This window comes from Nyctibius grandis, chromosome 6, assembly GCF_013368605.1.
Source record: "Nyctibius grandis isolate bNycGra1 chromosome 6, bNycGra1.pri, whole genome shotgun sequence".
In the NCBI taxonomy this organism is placed as follows: Eukaryota; Metazoa; Chordata; class Aves; order Nyctibiiformes; family Nyctibiidae; genus Nyctibius; species Nyctibius grandis.
In genome coordinates this window covers 29,324,440-29,342,619 of record NC_090663.1, presented here as the reverse complement: position 1 = coordinate 29,342,619, position 18,180 = coordinate 29,324,440, and the positions used below count along the sequence as shown (strand labels likewise).

Sequence of the window (18,180 nt, the reverse complement as noted above, 5' to 3'; positions counted from 1 at the left end):
AGCCCCGGTCGGCTCGGCTCGGCTCGGCCCCGCTCGGCTCCCCGGCGGCAGCCGGTGGCGGCCCGCTGCTGCCACCTTCCGGGGGCGACGCTGCATCGCCCCGCGCCCCCAGCCCTACGGCAGATGAAAAGGACAGTTCGTTTCACATAAAGCCAGCCTGTTGAAATGACATCTTAATAAAAAAAAAATCCTAAATAAATAATACCAAGGATGATACTTGAAAAGCCTATTCAATAAAGAGAGAGATAATAATTCCAAACTACATTTCTTGAAGTTGTTTTACAGCTCTGGCCTTTCCAAGCTTTTCTAAAAACTGCCAAAGTTGATCTCCAAAAAAAGCAATATCAAATGGGATGCAACATTTTTCTTCTTAGAGGGACTAATAAAAAACACTGAGCACGAATTTTCTGGTTACCTCCCATCATCTTTGAAAACCTGGCATGAAACTTTAAATCCTGGTTTAGTTCTGCACAAACACTGTCAGAGGAGAACAATTTCATGAGCACTAGGGACTCACAGAGTTTCTCAATACTCATAAATTACATATACCCAGAAACATTCCCAAGCACTGAGCTGACTGGCACAGGATGGCCTGTGTATAAGCTAGTAAAAAGTTGGCTGGCTGCAAAAACAGGAAACCTATTTCCCATGTGCATAGCTGGAATAGAAATGGAGTATTAAACATATCTTGTATATTTTTGTGCCCAATCTCAAATACCTCTACAGAAACACCTGCTACCTCTGCTGCTTTCTTACTGGCTTTGTGCAGCACATGCCAATATGCCATTCTAGATGCAGCAGTCAAAATCAGGGTCAGGCCCTCCTGTTCTTCTGCACTTTACCATGGCCTCCCTCTCCTTTCAAAACACGATGGTAGAGGAGGCAGAGAAGTGTCTATTCGCCTCACAGTTTATTGTGACACAGGACTACAGATATACTGTGTGCCTGCATTGTGACTTCCTGAGAAAAGATAATCAGAATATTGATTTTCCCATCACGTGTACAGCTAAGACGGAAAGTCTATTCAAGGATCTGAAATGACCAATGCTAGCTAAATTTTGAAATATTGCCATGTGTGCTGCAATTTATCTGACTCCGTATTCATATATTCACTCCGTATAAACCTCCATATTCAGGCTATTCACATTTTTCTGAAGGAGATGCTTAAGATTAGCTAGAATTCAACCACCCAGGACAAATGTCTTCTTCCCCCCATCACACAGTAGATCACACTGCGGCGATGGTCTTGCAGACAGTGTGAATCAGCCCACCCACGCTTTAATCAGGCTGCCTAACTGGGCAGACAAGAATCAGCACTCTGAGCAAATACTCATACTCGAATCCCTTGTCATTCACTTTTGCTCCTCAACAGATATCACAGTACCCCCTGCAAAACCACCTCCAAAACATTCTTGACTTATAAAACCTCCATGAAGCACTATAACAAACAGAGATTGTCTGTAGAGAAAAAAAAAATAAGCAGCCACCTCATCATGGTACCCTTTATTTGTACCTTTAGAAACAGTTTCAGTTCACAAGACACCAGACGAGTCAAGTGGACTACCTGTTGTACACATTTCAGCCCAGACATACTCTGGGAAGGGCTGGAAAGGCTCACTCATTCAGCCCAGGGCAGGAGCAGATTAGGAGAGGGGAGTGAGATAAGAAAGGACAGAAACGATGAACATCTAAACTGCACTCTGAAAGGAACAGGCTTAACCAACAGCTGAAAGCACTGTCAAAAACTTCTCTCAGCAACATCCCTGCATACATCAAGAATATTCTCCACTGTAGGGGCACAGCCAACCATCAATTTATGCACTCATACCTACGAGGTGGCTGACACTCGCATCAGTAATAAGGGAAAGATCTGATCTGGAGGGAATGTAGCAGGCAGCTCTGCCTGCTGGTTCAGGCAGAGATGCTTGAAAGAGATGCTTGTGGAGAAATGCCCTGGCACTGAGACACACATGGAAAAATGATCAGCATCAGCTCCCTCTACATGGCAAAATGAAGTAATACTGAGTAGCAAATTCCAGCACCAAACCCCTATTCTGAAGAACTGAAGAGTTCACCAGCAATAAGGTAATAGGGTGATGATACAATACTTAAGTCACACGCCTCTCCCTTCATCACCTTTAATGCTTACTCTGTAGTGACAGACTCTTAACGTTCAGAACAGCTGGTACTGGGTAACTATTTGTTTTGGTACAGATTCTACCACAATCCATGTAGGAAGCATCAAGATGGGGCAAGTAAGAACAGAAACAGAAAACAAAAGCATAGGGTGCTTATCTGTTACTGTGTATAGTTTCATAAACTGACTCAAAGCCTTGCTTATGAAAACTAAGATGGTGCTAAATACTAGCTAGGTGCTATTCCTGGCATTACAGAATCTTATGCTTCCTATTTTTACTGGAAAATAGTTTCCGTGGGATTGTTGCATAAAACACAAAAACAAAAGACATGCCACACCATGTACTCCTCAGTTTGTAGAAATGTGGTGAGATCTAACCAAGTAACCTTTGAAGAAAGCTGTGACAAATACAGGGGAGCATGAGTATGTGAAACTACCTTCATTCTTTGTGAGCAGTAAGCAAAGCTGCCAGGTAGATTCAGTCCCCTCAGGCTTATGTCCAGAAGACAAATGAAGTTATCAGAAATGCAGCTTTAGTCAGAGAAAAACAGAAGGCTATCAACCCTGTGGCATTAAACGGACTAACAGGGGTAACTAGCACTCTCTTCACATTCTTCCAGAGCTCTGAAAATGAAAAAAAAACCCCAAACTTCCCTCCGCTGCAGTTTTCCTCCTTTTCCCCATACAGTCATCACCGTCTAAAAGGTTTCAGTTGCTATGTTATTTTGTATCCTTATTCTTGATTTGCACATCAGGTACCCAGCAGTTTAATTCAGCAAAGGGAAAAGAGTACCCTTTTTTTTTTTTTTAAGCCTTTTCATCAGTTATCTGTTTCTCAACCTCTACATTTAATGCCTTATTTGGCAAATATCTTCACTGCAACCTTTTGGGCTTCTCAGAGTCTTTCCTGCATGGCAACATCCATTTGAGCCATTTTCCTTCATAGGTCCCAACCTTAAGCAGGATCCTTTGCTCTTCAAACTAAAAAGGAGGGAATCTGATGGGATAACTACTACTTTGTTAAAAGATGGCATTCAGTCTTCTAAGTTCAGGTGGCCCTCTGTGATGGTGTACTCACCGCCTCCCAACCTGACCCTTACCTTCAGTAACCCTGCTCAAGCGATAACCCAGCAGTGGTGGTTGTAATGAATGTGTATGGTTGTGATGGCTACATCCTGCTCAAAGTGGATTCTGGGGAGACAGACAACAACACAATAGCCAAGGGCTAATTTGAGCAATGCTCCCACTAACCACAGTGTTGATCAATGTCCAACTTGAGTCAAATTTGGAAAAAACTAGCACCTGTGGTCAGTATGCAAATATGGCTATGAGTCAATCATCTTACCCCCATAAATAGTGAGCAGCCCAAGAGCTCTTTGAGCTCTTCTGCATGGTAGTGGCCTGCATGCCAGGATCTCCTCTTGAGTACAGATGTGTCTCAAGGTTACTCCTTGAGGTCGAGCAATTCCTTGCCCAAACAGATTCTCAGTAAGTGATTACTAGCATGCTAAACTTTGAAATCTTAGCTAAGTGATATAAAAAATTGATTGTATATATATAATCCTTTAGACATAAACTGTTGACCAAGTCTGGGACTAGGACTGGATCCAGCTGCACCTAGACTCCTCTCTGAAAAGAAGTTTAGAAAGCAAGGGGATCCTTTCTGAACCTCGTGAGTCAACAGGAGGGTCTCTCTGACAGTTTTGTCTAACCCTGTCCTCTATGCTGTAAATAATCAAGTGCACCTTGCTATCAAATCTTGTTAAACCACTGTCATATTTACTATCAAACATTGTTAAATCGCTGTTTTGTATCAATAAACATTGCTACTTCTCTCTTAAGAGTGAAGTGCATGACACCATCCGTGACACCCTCCTCAGCTAAAACTTGATGCAGCTTGGTTACTATCGAAGTACATCCAGTTTAAATTCCTAGTCACTTAAAATGGATATTAGACACCTAAAGATTTGCAGGTTTATAAAAAGCAACACAAAAATCACATGATCATAGCAGATATATAAAAATCTGATCACCATGACTAGTAAATGATTTAAAACTTAACAGAAGGGGCCATTAAGAAAAAATTGAAAAGATGTATCACAGAAATACTGTTTTGAAAAGCAACAGACACTGGGATTTAAACACTATGACTGTGAGACTTTAAGAAATCTCTAGTCATGCTACTCAATAAAACCTAATAAGGAATTAAGACTTTGACTAATCGCTAGCAACAACATTCAGTGCATATAGAGCATTTTGCATCTACTACTAATTAGAAAGGAAAACCTGAAGAATGACTTGGAAAAATCACACCCTATGCATTAGCATGCTAACAAGGAGAGGCAGAACTGCATATGCTTGCAAAAGACAGGGAATTTGTCTGAGAGTATGTCTACAGAAACAGTTTAGATTAGGTAATGTTGCCAAGTTTTCTAAAAGGCAACAGACACAGAAGGTTGCTCAGAATTCAGAGGCAGCAGGAAAAAGTGCAAGAAGTTCTACTCAGTGTAGAATAGTACATCGCATATTTTCTGACCTCCTGGAGAACATGCAACATGGGGGAGTCTATTATGTGAATGTTAAGAGTTTTTCATTATTGTTGAACATAGTGAATTTTCACGTTGTGGAAACACACAGAACCTGTGTGAAAGATCTCAGTTTCCTGTAACAACTTCACGGGCAGAGTGATGAACAAAGCCAATGGGCTATGGTAGGATAAGGCACACATGGCAGAGTCATACCTACAGGGTAGAGCAAGGAATGGGATTACAGAGACGGGGAGCCTGAGAGACAGCTGAATGACGTTGTTCTGCAAAGGGAAACAGGGATAATGCAAATGTCTGTTCTTCCTGTAGCATCCGTTTGGCATGCTCCACTCATTTCTTGTTAAGGCAGCAGGTAGCAAGTGTATGCTAGAGTAAAAATCCTCAGAACCAATTCACCACCTTGAGATCAGGGTAGCTAGTAAAGGTTTTAGCAAAGTAGAGAAGCCCATTGATGCTACCTTGAGGGGCACAAGCTGTCAACACCAAGGATACAGAGAAAGGGAACAGACAATCCTAGAAGGATAGCAGAGAGCTGATGAAGAGAGAAGCACAGGTGGACACTTGACCATGAGAAAATAATTAAGTAATCTCTTACATTGAGCTTACATTTCAGAGAATAGGGCTTACCAGGAGAAGAAAAGGATCTCCCCTGTGGTTCTGGGGATGTGATTTCAGGCCTATAGGTACCTAGGTGTGTACTAACACCAAAGAAATGTGGTAACTAGTCTGCTATATGCAGTAGTTCACCACTGAAGTGTTATACATGGTCCGTGTAGGTGTCAGGTTCCGAATCAAGCTCGTCGCCTACTGCAGCGAAACCAGAGCTTCAATAGTTGCCCGGCCCTTGGCCCTTGACAGCAACCCCAAGTAAATCCAATGCAGTCAGTCCCACGTGGGACCCCTTTGAATCACACGGTATGCTTTACCTGCCTGCAGGTAAAGCACCCCCAAAACCCTGACCGAAAATAAAATAGAACCGAGATCCTTGAGTTCGGACAAAGCACAACTGAGGCACAGTATCGATAAACTTAACCTTTGGCTTTATTGATTCCAATAATAGCGCAACTTCTTAAGATAAAGTGAACGAGAGAGAGAGAGGGAGAGGCAGAAAGGTAAATAAAAGCAAGAGGGAGAAAGAGATCAGTCAAGAAGGAAAGAATAGTCACCACCCTGGATCCCACGGCATCCCGTGGGTCCTCCGTTGATTCTCAGCAGTCAGTGGTGGGTGCACACATGGTGCGACAAAATGGCTCCTTTTTAAAGAGAATTTTTGCACAGTCACGCTGATGCGGAGCCACCAGTCACAGTCACAAAGGTGTGGTTACCTTTTTGCACCACTCACAGTCCTGAGGGCATGACGTGTCCCGTTCCCGCGCCGTAGGATTGGCCCATCACCTGTTGTCTGCTATTCAAGATGGGTCTCTCAGGGGGAGGGGGCGGACTGTAAGGCAGGGACACCATATGTCATTCACCCTTCACCCTTAGTCGGTAGCTAATTCCTTGCCTCAAAAATGGCATCCAGGTCAGGTAGTCCTTCATCCCAGAAGATGGCGTCCAAGCACATGGGATAGGATGGTTTCTGAGACAATGCCGAAGGGGGAGGCAAGGTGTATCGAGGAGCAGATCCCCACAGTAGGTAGGAAAAAACAGAATGGAAATCCAGAGGCAAAACTTCAGTTGTTACATAGCATCTGAAAATCACAACCTCCACTGCAGTGTACTCTGAAACAATGAGAGCAGCAGAGGTTCAGAGGACTCAAGAAATGGTGCAAGAGAAAACAATATTCTTTAGGACCTCATAAAATTTCTGAGATAAAGACTTTATAGGAAGAACAGGCATGAGCTAAATTAAGTTGCTGATATTTGAAAGTTAAATTCAAAAAAAGGTAGATTTTGAAAAAAAGGATATATTTATTCGTTGTCTGCTAAGCCCCAGAGACTCCAGTAAGGTTTATTTTTCCTCATGAGTTTGCAAATGCACCTTGCATGCCCTTGGCAAAGCATTACTCAGTCTTTCTAAACTACCTTGCAGTAGTTCAATTCAGGTTACCAGAAAATGTATTATTGTGTGCATGTGAGTATGACTCCCATTTTTTTTACTCCCCCTCCCCCTTTTATTATCTTCCCTCCCTTTAGCCTTCGATCACTATATTTTTCCCCAGTCAGTTATACTCTTGCCCAGTAAACAGATTAATCCTGGTATTCTAATATGGTAGGAGCTCAGTGAAGCCTACAGCATGTACATACAGGCATACTCAGAATCATGTAGCTTCCTCTTTTACATTTCCCCTCCCTGCCCCAGTTTCCCTACTCAGTTCTGAAGAAGCACCCCTTAAGAGGTTAACTCTTTCCCAACGAGCAAGATCTATCACACCATAGCTGGTTAGACTGAAGCCTAACTACATCTGTGTCCTGGTTTGGCCTAAAACAGAACCAATTTTCTTTTCAGTGATTTTTACTTTCAGCTAAGTCTCTTCTAAGTAACTGCACTTTCTGAAACTAACTGCATGTTTTTGCAGACAGCGTCTGCTTCCAGAACTGGTAACACTCGAAGTTTATAGCTATCACTGAGGCACCAGTAGGGATGTTATGCAGAAAGGCTCTTGCTGTACTTATTCTTAGAGAAACCAAGGTCACTGCTAAATTCCTCACTAACTACGAGTGAAGAGCTGCAGAAGGGTCGCACCTCCAGGGAGGAGAGGACAGGGCAGGTGACCCAAAATTGACCAACAATGGTATTCCATCCCATACACGACATTCTCAGTATAAAGCGGGGGAATCACGAGGGTCTCTCCCTTTCTGCTATGGCCGGCGTCCGAAGAGGACTCTGTCTGTTTTCCTCCTGTCCCCAATCCCGATCTGTGCATCCCTGAATCCAGTTCCTGTCCATTGCTGGGCCCAGTCTAGGCCTTCCCGGAGCCTGCCTTGCAGGGCCAGTGGTGACGTGACTGTCATCGGGGGAGCTTGATATTGGTTTTGTATATATTTGTATATATTTAATTATTTCCATTATTATTATTATACTCTCTTTCATTATTATAGTTTATTAAAACTGTTTCAACTTTCCAACCTGTAAATCTCTCTCCCTTTTCTCTTTCCCTTCCCCTTCTGGGCGGGGGGAGGAGGGTTAATAGAGAGCGTCCACCATTGGTTTAATAAGTCGGCCCAGCTTTAAACCGTGACAATCTATAAAATTACTTGACTGTTTTTAAAGCAAAATGAGAAAGATGTTGATGCCCTACCTATCATTTTTGCAGTAACTATAAACAGCCTTTTTTGTAGCTGCTTCAAGCAAATGCTTAAAGGGGAGTTTTTCTCATTAAGATCTCAGTGTGCCACCTGATCCCCTGAAACAGGGGCTCCAGGAAAAAAGGCCTCACACAAATGCCCTACTCTAGTTTAGTCTATGAAGCAGGTCACTACTTTCTCTGCAGCCTCTACCCACAGGCAGCTTCCTAGAGCCTCCTCTGAGGGCAGGCACCTTCTTGGCTCATGCCCTACCCCTGAACGGGCGCCAGGAGTGGAGAAGAGGGAAAACCCCCTCACCGCCTTCCCAGGGCACGGTTCTGCTGTCCCGAAACACCCGCCTCTAGGAGGCCACCGCCCCCGCGCATGCGCAGCACCGCCCACCCGCGGGCCATTTCCGGTCCCCGGCCGCTGTTTCCGGGTTGGTGCCGGGTTCCGTGGGAGGTGGCGGGGCCGGTGCCGCGGGGCGCTCCGGGGGTGGCGGTGCCCCCGCTTCCTCCCTCCCAGCGCCGGTCTGCGCTGTCCTGGTTCTGCTTGTGACTGCTGGGGGTGAGCGGGGCCGGGCAGGGTCGGGCTCGTTGGCGGGGTGAGGCTGGTCCCGGGCGCCGTGTGGGGTGCGGCGGTACCCGCAGGCCCCTGGGCGGTGGGTGGGAGGAGGCCTCGGGGCCCAGGGCTGCCTGAGGGCCGGGAGAGCGCGGCGCTGACGGGGTGGAGACGGTCCGGCAGTAGGTTTCTTCCTCTAACCGTGTAGATTCACCAGCCTCCCCCAAAAAGTGCCCCCAGCCGAAAATCCGCGGTCGTTCTGGTGCCTGTGGGCGAGTCGCCCCTCTGTCTCTTGGAGAGCATCACCACGTCCTCTGGGTAGAGTCGTTAAAGTTTTATGAGGCCGCCCTGAAGCTGCGGGATCTCCTTCTGGTGGCCTGTTTTTCTGTCCTCCTTGAGGAAGTGCGTTAACCTTTTCGGTACCCGTGGAATAGCATTTCCCGTACAAAGGTGAGCTTGACTTGTCACGGTTTTAGTGTCTGGCGAGAGGAAGCAGCATAGTGAGCAACAGGTGGTGTTCATTTCCTACCTCCTTTAGTGTGAAGAACGGATGTTACCCTGTTAAGGACTGTTGTAGTTTAATTCATATTTCTTCTAAAACTGGCCTGTCATTTTGGGTCAACTAAGAGTAGTGTGTGCTTGTGGTGGTTCGGCACTTAGTTGGCCTTAGGCTTCTGACAGCTATGTTGTTTTCTGGCTAATGCCAAGCACACTCAGACCTGGGAAGAGAAGAGTAATACATTGCAAACTGGCTAAAGAACCTCAGTCTTTCTGATAATTACCTGACTCTCTTAAGCAGAAACTCATGGAAAAATGAGTTTTAGCTAAATGCAAGAGATGCTTATGTACTTTTCACAGCCAAACTTTTATTCTAGATTTTCATCTTGATATAGTTGTACTCAAAATCAGAGCCTATAAAGAATGACTAACTTCTGTTTAAAGTTATGTTGAAAAGAAAAAATGTGACCTCATAGGTATTTTTTCCTGTGAATTGTAAAGATTTCAAATATCTGTAATGCTTTAACATTTTTTGCTGATTAATAAGCTTACTGAAGCATTGTTATGAAGCTAGAGTGGGAGTGAAAGGAGTTTTTAATTGTTTACTTCCAATTATGTATTTTGAATATAGAAGCATGGGGTTATTCTGTGCCTTGTTTTTTAAATTTTAGGCGTTCAGCTGGTCATAAGAAACAGGAGTTAATCTCAGTGTTTGTTTACTTATTTGTTTGCCTTCAAGCAGAGTATTTCCTCGTTTCTAACAGTAACAACTAATTAAAAAATTGAAGTTCAGAATGGTTTGTTCTCATTTTGTTAGCTTTTTCTTACAAATTGTTTTAAATTAGTCTGTGAATTTTAATAAATATTTTGATTGTAATCTGTCACTTGAATTCTGTAGCTTTTCTTTTCATTATCCAACAGTCCAGCTTGAACTAGGACTGCAAGAGTACAATATGCTTATGCAAGTAAAATATCCTTTATTTAGCACTATATGTCATCAGTATAAAAGGTCATTTTTTTCTCTCTTCTATAATCTAAGAGTTTTACCACTATTTATATGGTGCTTATTTTTAAATTTTGACATTTTCTCCAGGTTTAAGTTTATTTTATCTTAGAAGTTCCTCACTGCCATAATGAGGCTAGTAATTCTTGAAGATTATGATCAGGCTAGTGAATGGGCAGCAAAATACATCTGTAATCGTATTATCCAATTCAAGCCAAGTCAAGGAAGATATTTCACCCTTGGTCTACCAACAGGCAAGTTTTATGCAGAGCCTATGTAAATGACTAAACGTAGAACTATGTTTGTGTCATTGCTAACAGATACAGTATTTAAAAGAACATTCATATATTTTTGGTAATACTTCAACATATTTCTTTTTAAATATGGATATGATTTGTGTAAAAAGTTGTGATAAAGTTTAAGAAGCTGAGAAATACTAAATGAGAAATAACAGATTTCTTTTATGTTGGAAAGCATTGCAGTAAAAATTGACTACAAGGAGATATAAATACACTGAAAATGTGCAGATACGTAGAACAGTAGAAAAACTTTATTTACAGGGAGTACGCCTTTGGGATGCTACAAAAAGCTGATAGAATATCACAAGAATGGAGATCTCTCTTTCAAATATGTAAAGACTTTCAACATGGATGAATATGTAGGTAAGATATGCTAATTATTTGAGAGAGCACTATACTGATAATTGTTTTCCATTACTAACACCGTTAAATACTTTTGACAAAGCACAAGGTCAGTCTAGTATGTTTATACTCCTATGTTATACCTCTGTCCATGGGCTCATCTTAAGCATTTTTCTCTATTCCTTTATCCACAAAAATGCAAATAATAAACAGGTGGATCCTGGGCTAAATTCAGTTCTTCACAATACTTCTGTAGAAAGTATATTGTCACGTAATATTTTTCATGTAATATTGTGACTGCATTTCTTTTGAAGACTTTACACTCTTTGTGATAAGATGTATGTGAAGGGACTGTAAACCATTTACCTTGTGCATGCCAACAGGAAATCTTTCTTCTCAATATAATTTCAGATACTGCTCTATCTGACTTAACTTAGGTTTGCCTTGCATGCCCTACATTGGTTACACACTGACTAGAATTAAGGCTGTTTGTTTAAATCTTGTGATATGTTAATTTCATTCTAAATTATTTCAGGACTTCCCAGAAATCATCCAGAGAGCTATCATTCCTATATGTGGAATAACTTCTTTAAACATATTGACATAGATCCAAATAATGCTCATATCCTTGATGGGAATGCTTCAGACTTACAGGCAGAATGTGATGCATTTGAAAAGAAAATTGAAGAAGCAGGGGGGATTGATCTGTTTGTTGGAGGTATGAGCAAATACTCTGTGGCTAGTTATGATTCAAACAAATACACTGACTCTTTAATCACTATTTTTTAACTTAGCTAAACTCAGTTTTTTCAATTGTGGTGGAAGTTCTGGACTAACAAAGAATCGGTATGAATACTAAAACAGAATGGTTGGTGTCCAAGTTTCTAATAACTTGATTTCAAGTAAGTTTTGAATGCTTCTTATTGAAAATGGGGAACCAAAAGGAAAGAACGAGTCCTAAAAGTTCTTTATTAATTTACAATGTTTGAGGATATTTGTTGACTCACAGGTCTGGAATGATTTCCTTTTTTTAACTTTGAAAAGGCATTGGTCCAGATGGCCACATTGCATTCAATGAACCCGGATCAAGTTTGTCTTCAAGAACAAGATTAAAGACTTTAGCAATGGACACCATTTTGGCAAATGCTAAATACTTTGATGGAGACTTATCTAAAGTACCAACTATGGCGCTAACAGTTGGTGTGGGTACAGTGATGGATGCTAGAGAAGTAAGAACTCATTTAGTTCTAGTTGCATGTGTCTGTTTTCAAGACTAGTTGGTATTGATACTGGGATTGAACGTAAAGAGACCTTTGTTTTGCAGGTGATGATTCTTATAACAGGTGCACATAAGGCTTTTGCATTGTACAAAGCAATTGAAGAAGGAGTCAATCATATGTGGACAGTTTCTGCTTTCCAGCAACACCCTCGTACTATCTTCGTGTGTGATGAAGATGCTACTTTAGAACTAAGAGTTAAAACTGTGAAGTACTTTAAAGGTGAGCACTGAATCAGAAGTTACACATATTAAAAAGAAAATTACATTATATGGGCTTATGTCTAAGCCTTCCAACACTTTACAGTAGCTAATGTATAATATTATATATTCGGAATACTAAATATTAACTTATTTCTTGTGAACAGAAAAGTGCTAGCAGGCATAACTTGTGTTCCTTACATTCCTGACCAATCAACTTTGGAAAAGTATTTCCTTTGCTTCCAATTTGAAATGATAGTTTAGTAATCTTCAACTGTATGTAAAACAGCAGCAGCCTGGTGTTCCAGAATACCAATCTTAAATATACTGGAAAGCTTCACTTAAAAAAAGCTTGATACACTTATTAATCCTGATATATTTTTCATGCTGCTTTTGCTCTGTGCTGTAATGTGCTGTCTAGTAAACTTGAAACCTGTGATACAGACTTTGAGGCCACCTGAGGACATTTTTTCCATACAGTGCAATTAGCATAACAATCTATTCTGGTTTAATACATTGCAGCCTTTTACTGTGCTTTTCATATTTGTAGTAGGTATACTGAGGTAAGCTTAAAGTTGGGATTTTTGATAGTCATTGAAAGTTCCTAGATGTCAGTTCTGTTTCACTGAGACTGTAGAAGCTGAGAAAAGTATTTTTCTCCTAACTGTATTAGCACAGCAAATACAATCTTGTAAATCGCTCCTCTTTCTCAGTAGCATGGATACTTGTAGTAGTTAAGGCATCTGAGATCAAGGTTGTAACTTATGAAATTATTTTTTTAGAGCATTGTATCACCAGTGTCCATATATGTATTGGATTGCAATTCTGGCATTAATGTGATTTTTATGCTGGTATCATTTGTAGCCAACTTGTTAACTTCGGATTTTTTCAGTATGCTGTTCTTTGCTATGTATTGTGTGTGTGTTAGTCTTTTACCTGTATCACACTGCTAGATAGTACTTACTGTTGTTTTCAAAGACAAACTTCTTTAACTGCTTGGATAAATTTAAAACTATCCTGTATTTCATATAAACAAATGCTTTGGTTGGGAAAGATATAAACCTAGAATTACTAGGTATGAATGACACTGAACATTGCTTTAAAAAATCAAGGGCTACAGTATATGAATGTGTGCTGTTGTGTCATACTGTATTTAACTACCCTGTAATACAGAGCAATAGAAGTCTGAAAAAGATTGTTTACTTTAAACTTGCTTAATTTTACCTATTCTTAGATCAGTGAGATTTTCCCCTTTTAAGATGGAGGAGAAATCAATATGGGTCAAATTTGGAATTATTTCTGAATCTTGATCTTCAGGTTAGACTTCTTAGGAAGCTCAGTAGTTCTTAACAACTGCTAATTACAGCAGCTATTTACTGCAGTTTTTCGCCATTTAAAACAATCTCAAGGTACTATATGAAACTTCCATTTTTTTGGATAATCAAGTACCACATTGGCTGGTAGCTAGGATAAATCTTACTCCTCTTCACTTTTTTCTAACTTTCTGAAAAACCTATTAGAGGCTGAAATTATCAAGTGTACTTAAGTGTTCTTATTGGAAAAGGGAAAGGTAACTTTCTTGCAGAATGAAGCAGCAAATTAATTTTGAATTTATTAATTAGTCTGCAGATAAGTTAATTCAGGATAGTTTTTCCATACTTGTGCATGCTTTTCTTAAAACTGTATGCAGAAATCTGTTTATTCAAAGCATACTTGAATATACAGTGAGATTTTCCTTTGAAATAACTGTTTTGGCATCTATCAAGTAAGGATTCTGCATATCTTTAAAAAAAGCTTTTGTTTCTAACTGGTTTTCCTGAAACAATTTCACAGGATTTAAATATGGCAGAGGCAATACTTCGTAAGCATTTTTCATGCCTCTAGGAAGTGGGTAATTATTTCCCTTTTTTTATAAGAGAAAAACACTGGTAGGAAGTGGAATGCTTTAGAGTTCAAAACATGGTTCTAGTTTGAGTAGCGTGTGCAGCTGTTACTCTTTCAGTACAAATGGGTTTTGTATCAAATGTATACTTAATATTTTCTCACTCACTGTTAAACTCCTGAAAAATATTACTGACTTGATCTTTCTCATGTACATCAACCCAATAGTTATCCTTCGTTAAATCTAAGAAACTGTTTTCTTTAGTTATGTTGCCTTCTAAGGTGGTGTGTTTTTTTTTATTTTTTTGCACAAATACCTGAAGTTAAGTCATTACCTCTAGAGACAAAATGAGCTGAATTCTTGAGTCAGTTAGAGGTGTGTTGGCTGTTTAGTATGGCTGAATGTGTCACTAAGTGGAGAAGGAAATAGTAACAGCTGCATTTTATATTAAATAATCACACCTTGATTAGAAATAGATGCTGCATAAAATGCCTTTTGTTGTGTCACCTGCAGTAATGACCTCAGATTGTATAGTTATTAAATCTCATGTTGCTACAGTGACACTAGGTTTGCCACCAGATGCATCATGTAGCAAAGGTATTCGAATATTCTTTGCTATAGATAATCACTAAAATGTACACTATTGTCAGACTTCTTTCATGGTTTATAAGAAAATTTCTCTACTTTTAATGTTGCATATTACTTAAATTTGTAATTTTAGAAGTTAATATTTAGTTTGCTGCTAAAATGGACTTTTACTTTGCAGACTGTGGACACTGATCAGTTACTGTTATTAATCCTTAAGGTGAAATGAGGTTAAAAACATACCAGTAACTGAATGTCATACAGACCTAGATGTAGGTAACATTTTTTTCTAAGTTAAAACAAAGTAAAGCAAGCAGCACCTTTTTTTTTTTTTTTTTTTAATTGCTCTTCTCTTCAGCATTTTCCAAAATTAAAGTATCTGAATAGGAAAAAAAATGCTCCCCTAATCGCAGCTATGGATGACTTGTATATGACCAAAAAAAAGCCCAACTAGAACAGAAAACAGTTGAACCTACTTAAGTTCTGAATCTGCATTAACAGTCTGGATACTTTTATTTTGGTTTTGCCTGTCTAGGACCACAAGTACACTATTAATTACAAAGACAGTAATACTGCAATGCTAGAACATTGCAATTCAAGCTTGTAGGAGTATCAGTACGTGTACATCTGATTTTTATGAAAACTGTGGTATGAGGGAATTTTACGTTGCTGTTACACAGTTTTTAATAGAAAGGAAGGATGGGTGGATCTCATGTGTTCAATTCATTTGGAAGTACTCCAGATCTACTTTTTGACAGGTCTGTTATCAGAGAGCTCTCATCCCTGCTCACTTTATGCTGAAGATGTCAATAGTATTCAAGTGATACAGGAATATATATGCTGTCTTTAAATTCTGTTTTTAAAGTACTTTAAATAGCCATTGTTATTCTCTTCAGTGAACTATGTAAAATCTATACTTTGAAGCAAACTCCAAATAAAAATGTGGATAGAAAGACATGTTGAAAAAGTATAACTAATGTAAAGCTGGCATTGTTGCTTTTCCCCCAAGGTTTAATGCATGTGCACAATAAGCTTGTGGACCCACTGTACAGTATGAAAGAAAACTGAAAGAAGAATTGAAGAGGAACTCCATGTGGGTCACCAGCAACAGTTTTAGGTAGCAGATGAGTTCACTGCTATGCAATATGCTGAAAACTGTTTAAAATGGGGAATCCTTGGTACTGTATTTTTTAAAAGGTCCAATATCTATACATTCACATTCCATCTTTTTGCTGTGTTGTGCTTTTTGCTTTAACATTTGGAGCTCTGTTGTTGGCTGGTACATAATTAAATGTAACAGAACAAACCTGTGGGAGACTGCATGTTATGTAGGGAGGGAAGAAGCAGAGCACTTATTCTAGCACAGCAATGTAATGCATCTGCCTTGTGTTAGAGAAAATGATATTTTATTTCCAGGAATTTTTGGCTTGATTAGTGTAACTACTTTGCATTTGTGTCTCTAGGCAGAATGGTTTTGGCCTTTGTCGATACTATGGACTTGTAATAGTTGTACAATTTCTACTATGAAATGTTCTGTTTACATACATCTAATGTACACTGAGCTTTTGCACTTGGTTGCCTTAAATTTATCTTAAACAGTTTCTGGGCATCTCAAGTCCTGCTGTACAATTCAGGCAAATAAAAATACAAAAACAGTGCCTAAAAATGCACCAAATTCTTGAAAGTTGTAACTTATTCCACAGATAAAAATATTAAACTTCTGCCACAGCACTTTTTCCTCTCATGTATTTCAAATTATGTTAGGATTTTTATATTTTTGGTAATTGAGCTTTATACATAAGGAAAAATCTAAATGTTCCTTCTAGGAGGTACCTGTTTAATTGTACCAGTGATGTTACTGTTAAATGCCTGAAAAGAGGTTAAATTACAGAAATATAATGTCTGCAAGTTTAATACATGATCATTTAAAGTCAACTGTTAATCACTTTGCAATAGTTACCTCTCATTGTATCATTACAAACATTGAGCTGTTTCAAGGAATGTTATTTCCTACTTTGAATATAAGTAAAATATAAATCTATAATTTCAAAATTGTTTTGTTTCTAATATAAATTCTGACATCAATAAATACTTCAGCCTTTCCTGGAAAGGTTAGGAGTTTTGTGCCTTCTTCTACCTAAGAAGGAAGTTAAGAGTTTATTGATTTAGACTTTTTTTTTTTGGGGGGGGGGGAGGGGGCGCGTGGTGGAGCACGCCCTTGTGTAAAATACTCACTGGGAGAAAACGCAACAAAACATAACTTCAACAATTTAACTTTTCACCTCGATAGATTAGAGGCAAGTAGCCTTTATTACAAACCACACTAATCCTGTTTTACAGTTGAGAATACGGGGCCCATAGGCCACACTTATCATGAAATAATAAATCCCTGTGATGGAATAACCGAAGAGCCCAGGCTTTCAGTAGCCTTGCTGAAGGGGACCTGGTGGACAACAAGCTGAACATGAGTCAGCAGGGTGCTGCTGCAGGAACAAAGGCAAATCAGATGCTGAGCTACATCTACAGAGGCATTACTGGCAGAGATAGAGATGTGATCATCCCACTCGGTGCTTGTCAGGCTCCACCTGGAGTACTGTGTCCAGTTCTGGTCCCCACAATTCAAGAAGGACAGGGACATACTGGAAAGTGTCCAAAGCAGGGACTGCTAAAGATGATCAAAGTGCTGGAGAACCTGCTCTATGAGGAGTTTGGTCTTTTCTCCCTGGAGAAGAGAAGGCTTGGGGGGACCTCATTGCAGTTCATCCCAGTCTTCCAGTATTTAAAGGGTGACTATGAAGAGGATGGAGGCTCTCTTTTCACAGGGAGCCACATGGAGAAAGCAAGGGGCAACAGGTATAAGTTACACTTGGAAAGGTTTCATCACAACAGAAGAAATTTTTTTATACTAAGAACAATCATTCACTAGAACCACCTCACCAGAGATGTGGTAGAGTCCCCACTGCTGGAGGTTTTCAAGATGCAACTGGACAGGGTGCTAGATAATGACAGCTAGCCTCACCTTTCCCATAAAGTGTTGGACCAGATGGTCTTTCAACATCCCTTCAAAGCTAGACTGTTCTATGATTCTATGAAATTACAAAAGGATGGAGGAGTCTGTCCCAAGAAATGTAGGAAGCCAGGCCTACTGTTTTGGTTAACAGTAGATTGAACAAGCACAGATTTGAAACAGGGTTTCAGGTTTAAGACTCAACTTTTGCCCTTGCATTTATGAAGCATAATGCAGCATTAGAGGGAAAAGTTTAAAAGACTCTGCTTCAGGAGAATGCTGTTACATGTAGCATGTGACCCACAATGCAGTTAGGCTTGCCATTCTTAGTCTTGACAGCTAAGTAAAGACTATAAAATAAACACTTGTGTTACAAAAAGTGTCAGACTAAAAATAATCTTGAATTTAGATTACTATTAAAGGAATTCAAGAATGTTTTTATCTTAATGATCATGATCTATCTTGTGGCAAAATTGGGAATTCTATTGAGGAAACAATAGCATTTAGGTTCAAGCCTGAGTGGAAATCCATAGCTTTTCTATCCCTCTACTTCTAAAAGCTTTTCTTCTTTGCAACTCCTTATCTTTGTTCTTTATTCCGGAGCACCTTTCCATC

The 18,180-nt window shown here is 39.9% G+C and overlaps 1 protein-coding gene across 2 annotated transcripts; it reads left to right on the top strand.

Moving 5' to 3' along the window:
- The first annotated feature begins 8,353 nt into the window (after positions 1-8,353).
- On the top strand, positions 8,354-16,610 carry GNPDA2 (glucosamine-6-phosphate deaminase 2). Of its 2 annotated transcripts, XM_068403788.1 has the most exons (8): positions 8,354-8,478; positions 8,681-8,922; positions 10,064-10,227; positions 10,534-10,635; positions 11,150-11,332; positions 11,659-11,843; positions 11,939-12,113; positions 15,568-16,610. In XM_068403788.1, the coding sequence occupies exons 3-8, from the start codon at positions 10,104-10,106 to the stop codon at positions 15,624-15,626; spliced, it is 828 nt and encodes a 275-aa protein (XP_068259889.1). In that variant the 5' UTR covers positions 8,354-8,478; positions 8,681-8,922; positions 10,064-10,103; the 3' UTR covers positions 15,627-16,610. The 2 variants fall into 2 exon arrangements, with proteins under 2 accessions (XP_068259889.1, XP_068259890.1); XM_068403789.1 differs by lacking the exon at positions 10,064-10,227.
- Positions 16,611-18,180: the final 1,570 nt, after the last annotated feature.